At 48.8% G+C, this 6000-nt stretch overlaps 2 protein-coding genes across 2 annotated transcripts in view; both read left to right on the top strand.

Annotated features, from left to right (window-relative positions):
• Window positions 1-3675, top strand: part of VIPAS39 (VPS33B interacting protein, apical-basolateral polarity regulator, spe-39 homolog) — a 12150-nt gene extending 8475 nt beyond the window's left edge. Inside the window, exons 15-20 of the mRNA XM_015865194.2 lie at window positions 30-71; window positions 437-526; window positions 981-1067; window positions 1433-1522; window positions 1866-1970; window positions 2239-3675. Of these exons, the coding sequence (XP_015720680.1) occupies window positions 30-71; window positions 437-526; window positions 981-1067; window positions 1433-1522; window positions 1866-1970; window positions 2239-2259 (435 nt within the window). The 3' untranslated portion in view covers window positions 2260-3675. The remainder of the gene's footprint in view (window positions 1-29; window positions 72-436; window positions 527-980; window positions 1068-1432; window positions 1523-1865; window positions 1971-2238) is intronic.
• On the top strand, window positions 2696-5932 carry NOXRED1 (NADP dependent oxidoreductase domain containing 1). Its single transcript, XM_032445091.1, is given in 7 exon segments — window positions 2696-2761; window positions 4655-4906; window positions 5151-5194; window positions 5196-5287; window positions 5290-5301; window positions 5499-5610; window positions 5612-5932. Coding segments are annotated over 7 exon segments (684 nt in total). The 3' UTR covers window positions 5718-5932.
• The last annotated feature ends 68 nt before the right edge of the window (window positions 5933-6000 follow it).

Raw genomic sequence — 6000 nt, 5'->3', positions numbered from 1 at the left:
GGTTTACAATGACTGTTTGCTCTCTCTAGGGAACATTCAGCAGCCCATCCAATCTGAAGAAGACATTTAAGGTATGTGCGTTTCTGGCTAGTGTGGCAGCACCAGCTGAAAATGTAGGCAGCCAAATTGTGTTTAGCAAGGGGACTGGCTTGGAACTTGAGGGTGTCTGCACTGGGGCAATGTAGGGAACACTGCATTCTTCTTGACTAGGGCCATTTCAAAGCTCAGAACCATACACTGAATAGGGGCCAACTAGCTGCAACATCACCTGTAAATCCCCACCTCCTGCTTTGTGGCCATGACCTCAGGCATTGTCTCAACTCTTTGCCTGGCTGTTGTGAGTTTTGACAAGATAGAGGCAGATACCATTCTCCTCCATGCCGCACAGTCCTGCTAAGCTGTGTTAGTGCTCTGAGTGCAGCTTTCTGCCTTGCAGATTCCTGATAAGCAATATGTGCTGACTGCCCTGGCTGCCCGTGCAAAGCTACGAGCCTGGGAGGATGTGGATGCACTCTTAACCACCAAGGTGAGCTGGGGAAAGCCTTAACTGGGGACTCAGTTCCAAGTAATGTTATTTAGCACTGATAGCTGGCTTGTTCTGGGTTACCAGTCAGACTAGTTTATTTATTATATAGGGCCTAGCATCTCTGGTGCAGGGTGTTACATGCTCCTCCTTTCCCAGAGCTCTGCTGGGCCTGAATTGGCTGCAACTTCTGGGCCAGAGAAGGGGGCTGCTCTCATACCCTGTTACCAGATGGTTTGCAGCCAGCCTTAGCTTAGCTGCCGAATAAAGGGCTCTGGCAGTTGTACATGTGGTGGCTGGCATGAAGAGAAATGTTTCCTCTCTCTCCTCTGGAGAAAAACATTTCTTGCTTTCAGATTCAATCTGTGGCAGCCATGTCCTTTGACTCCAGCCTCCTCTGACAATGGCTGGAAGGGTTGCTCTTCAGGATTAACACAGGGTTTGGCTCTCATTTCAGAACTGGCTGGGCTACACCAAGAAGAAGGCACCTATTGGCTTCCACCGGGTGGTAGAGATCTTGCAGAGGAACAATGCACCTGTCCAGGTGAGCAAGGAGCAACTGCCTGTGTCTCCTCCTGCTCCTCATTGAGGTTTGGAACATTGCTCCAGAGTAATTACTCTCCACAGTGTATTACCAGCTGCTTTTGCTACATTAACTTTCCTTGTGTTTCATCAATGGGGATGGCTAACCTGATCCATAGGGATGAGATAGTGCAGGATTTAGGACTTTCTGAGGAGAGAATTACTTTTTGGGAGTTCTTAGCAGACTTGACCTGGCTGCTCCTTGCCTTAGGATGGAAAGGATCAAGTCTGTGTAAGCAGTGCCCTAGAAAGATTTTGTGATTGGTGTGAAAGAATGAGGCAGGAAGTACCTGCAAAAGGGAACTGACTGTCTTCTTTCCCTTGCAGGTGTTGCAAGAATATGTGCGCTTAGTAGAGGATGTGGAAACACGGTTGAACCTTGCCACCAAATACAAGTGCCATGATGTTGTGATTGATGTAAGTCTTTGCTGTGTGTATGAAGAAAGGAGACAAAAGCCTGTTTTTTCTCCCTAACTTTCCCATGTCACTCTTCTGTCATGCACCTTGAGGAGTTTTCTTATTCCTGTGGCTTGGGAACAGCATATTGTTCTTAGTGAAAGCTAAGTGAGCCAGGAGCGTGACTCCTAGAGTTTGTGCTGTGCCCAGGCCTGTCTGCTTGTGCAAATGGACTCTGCAGACCTAAGCTATTGATTGGAACTTGAAGGGAGGTTGAGATGTTGACACCTGCTCATCTACAGGGCACCATCTAACTGTGATGAAGTGTCTTCCTCACTGGATGCTGGTTTTGTTGTTTGTCTAGACGTACAGGGATCTAAAGGATCGCATCCAGCTGATGGCATATAAATGCAAGGTGGAGCGGGGCTCTGCAGAAGAAGAGAAGATAAACAGCCTACTCAATAACATGGTAAGAAGCACCTACTTTTTTTAGGATCTTATCGAAGGCAGCCGTAGGCTGAGAGTGCAGTAAGGACATAACTCCTACATCCTTTTCTCTCTGCTGGGAAGTTAATGTTATGTTTGGGGTTGCATTCAGTCCAAGAACGAAGGGTGATGCTGATAGAAGTAGCAGCTTATTGCCATGGTTGCCCTTTTCATGGTCTGGGCCTTGCTAATTCAGCCTGAAGTGAACTGTGATCAGTCTGATGTTAGTCATACTTTGTTCTCTCTTTTAGCAAATCCGGTGGAAGAACTGAGCACCAGTGAAGCAACCTGCTTGGCCGTTACCTTGCCAGTACAAAAGGAAACTGTAAAAGCTGGTCCAGCATCAACAGAGCAACTCTGTTACTACTCATTGCATGATCAGTGTTTGTCAGTGACACTGGGTGCTCGTGGCACTGAAGTATTCAGGCTGGTTGAAGGCAACTGCTCTGATGCAGCCAGTGAAACCGTGGTATCAATCAATGAGGGTTGATTCTTTTTGGAATCTGATTCTCTTTGACCTGTTTGTAGGACAGTCATGGCTTTTGTTTACAGAGGGAAGTTGCTGGACCAGGCAAAGTTATGTTTGCTTATTGTGGTGTCTGGGCTCATTCTAGTAAGAGGAACAGATCAGTCACTGATGGATCTCCAGTAGACAATGCTGACTGACCAGTCCCTGTAACATTCAGGCTGGCTTGGGCATCACCAGTCATGGCTGTGGGTGACAAGGCCTACTGGACTGCGTTCTCCCTGCATCAGAGAGTGGAGGGGGAAAGGGTCAGCTGCACCTTGAAGCCTTTGGATTGTTGTGGCTCACACCAGAGAAAGAGGTGTTTTATGAACTCCCACAGAGAGCTGGTGCAGCAGCATCTGCCAGTATCCCTATGCTGGCACTTGGCAGCTCTCGGCAGATCCCTTCATCAGAGAAGAGTGGGCGTGATGTATGGAGCTGGTCAGAGCAAGAAGGGACCATTCTCAGCACAAACCTGATGATCCCAGGAAGGACTGAATTGCACTTTCTCAGAGACAAAGCTCCTCAGGCAACTGCTGGTTTCATCCTTCCAGACTTCTCTTCAATTCCTTAAATAAAGCTCTCTCTTTCTCCTCAGGCTGTTTATTTCCTTCCCACATTATGCACTTTGCAGCTCTGTGCTGATCCCGAGTAATTTGTCGCACCTCCATCAAAGTGAGTATGCAGGGTGTTTTATCATACCCTGAAATGCACAGTATCACTGTGAAGAAGCCTTGCCTGCAGCAGTGTGTTATTTCACACCTACACGCTACAGATTAACTCATTTCAGTGTTTCAAGACCATTTGCTGCCTTGGAGGTGCTCACACAGAGCTGAAGGCCATGTACAGCCATGTACACCTGAGGGCAGGTGTGGCTCCAGCATCCCTGCTGCACTGTGCACCAAGTGCGCTCTCAGTTTCTATAATCACTCTTGTTTTTTGTTGGCTTTCTTTCCCCACAGAATCATAGGCATGTTTAGGTTGGAAGGGATTTCATGATCATCTGTCTGCTCCCTCTGCTTAGGAATAGTCATCTGAAGCAGGTGGACCAGGACTAGGACTGTCTCCAGTTTCAGTGTCTCACAGTTGGAGATACTGGCTCCTCAGCCTAATTTAATCTGTTCCTGTATTTGACCATCCTCACTGTTGAAACAATAAATAAAAAAGTATTGTGCTCATATAGAATCTCACATGTTTTGATTTGAGCCCACTGTCTCATTCTGTCACAGAGCACCATTAATGAGCATCTAAGTTTCTTTTCATGCCTTGATGAGTCTTGCCCTGAGCCTTTTCAGGCTGACCAGTCGTGGCTCTCAGCCTCTCAAAGTTGCTACAGTCCCTTAGTCCCTTTGCTAGACTCTAATATGTTTGTGCCTCTCTTGCACTGAAGTGTCCAGAATGGGACACACAGCTCTGGGTGCAGAGGATGGACCATCTTTGTCTTGTTGGTGCCTTTCTTCCTAACACAGCCAGGATGCTGCTGGTTAGGGCAGTGCTTTCTGCCGGGCTTATCCATGTGCCCCAGGCCAGGAATTGCTGGGTTGTTGCTGGTTGTGTTTTTTACAACGGAGCAGCAGGCAAAGCTGAACATGTCCTTGGAGGAATATGATTAAGCCCAAGAATAAATCTCACCTGCATTCCCCAAGCTTGGGTCCTGGATACCTCACCTGTGGTAGGTTAGGAGCAAAGTACAGCAGGCTGTGCCTACTAATCCCAAGCCCAGTGTGTAGAATGCAGTGCTTCCTCATCCTCATGCTGACTTTTCCCTGAGCTTGGTGTCATTGTGGGGCTTGATATGCTGGGTATCAGCTCTTAATTTGCTGAGCTGCTTTGCAGCAACTCACACCAGTGCCACAGATGTCACAACAGCTTGCCTGGTCCTTGACCTCAGGGCTCCTTTTCAACCCCCTCCTCCTGGGAGTGTAGTGGTGGCTTATAGAACAGAGCTAGCTAGTTTCAGGCCCACTTTAGTTTAGCCTTCCCCCCCCCCCGCACACACACACATTTTACTGCTCTTTTTGAAGCTCTCCTTGTCATTTGCCAAGGGCTGGGTGGGTGACTGTGCCCCCAGGCTGCTACGTGGTCATCCAGCAGAGAAGGCAGCCCACCAAAAGTATCCATCTCGTTGTGCCACCACTGCAGGGCGAGACCCTTGCTAGACCCTGGGGTGTCCTTTGCCAGTACTGTGTCCACAGGCTCTGAGCCCTTTGTACCTCACTGCAGCAGACCTGCAGAAACTAGGGCTCACCTGCTTCTATGACAACGCACAGCTGGCAGCCTGGGCAGACGTCCTGTTCCTCTGCTGCCTGCCATCGCACCTGCTGTCCATCTGCTCTGCAGTGCAGCCGGCCATCCGGAAACCCTGCATCATGTACAGCCTCATCACTGCTGTCCCTCTGCCCAGGTAAAATGCTCTTGCACGTTCTACCATTCATCCCGAGGCTCACGGGGCGAATGCAGCACAGTGCTGGCACAGCCATTGCTGCACGGGAGCACAGCTGTTACAGCATCTCATGATTATCTTGCAAAACATTGCTTCAAACATGGCCGTAGTCAGTCACTCCCCAGCTGTTGGTCACTGAAGGAGTGGGATGGGACTCTGAAGCAAGGTGAGCCTAGGCACCCTCCTCCTCTTTGGCTGCCTTTGCTTTCAAGTTGAAGCAACTCCTTTGCTACAATGCCATCGTGAGGCCACAGTACGTGTCCTGGCAAGGAGCCTTTAAAGGAGTGGGGGACGAAGGGGACGGTCACAGAGGCACTGCAAGACCTTGCTGTTGTGCAGGCAATGTGCCCCTCAACTCCCAAGGTACAGCCTCTCTTTTTGGTTAAACTTGATAGCAAAGATTAATTTGAGCACCCTCACCTAAAATGATCCCAAAACAGAGATTACAGATCAGCTTGCTCTCACTGCTAATGCAATTGCTACAGGAGAGAGGGCTGAAGATCTCTTTTCACACCTGTGTGCACATTGATTACTGACATTTGATTTTCTTTGTTGTGCAGCAAAAATAAAAGTCAATGGCAAATGGCTGGTGGGCATTTTCTATGCAGCACTGAACAGCAGCATGTGGCAGAGCCTGCCTCACCAGGAGGCACTGGCATTGCTCAGTGACCTCTGAATACTGCCACATCTGTGCAGAGCAGAAAGCTTCCTGCACACAGTTTACATGCAAGAGTTTTGTCAGCAAAAGTTTTGCCTCTTCAATGACTCAGGAAAAGTAAGTAAAGTGTTAGATGCTGAGGTACTGCTCTCCCAGGCTCTCTCTGTGTTCTAAAACTCGCCATGTCCCACAGCTGAAGCATGGGGTTGTCTTGCTGGGTGGGAAGGTGCTGAAATGTGTGTTGCCCTTAGGAACCATATTCCTGTCAGGAAAGATTGCTTTAGATCTGCTAGAAATAAAAGACCTGAACTGTCATCACTGGATTGTTTTGTCCTGGTCCCCAGTTCCTGTCAGACAACTGGTCAGGACTGTCTGAAGCCACAGGTCAGGGCTGGATGAATGCT

This window comes from Coturnix japonica, chromosome 5 (genome assembly GCF_001577835.2).
Source record: "Coturnix japonica isolate 7356 chromosome 5, Coturnix japonica 2.1, whole genome shotgun sequence".
Taxonomy (NCBI): Eukaryota; Metazoa; Chordata; class Aves; order Galliformes; family Phasianidae; genus Coturnix; species Coturnix japonica.
This window is presented reverse-complemented; position numbering and strand designations above follow the sequence as displayed.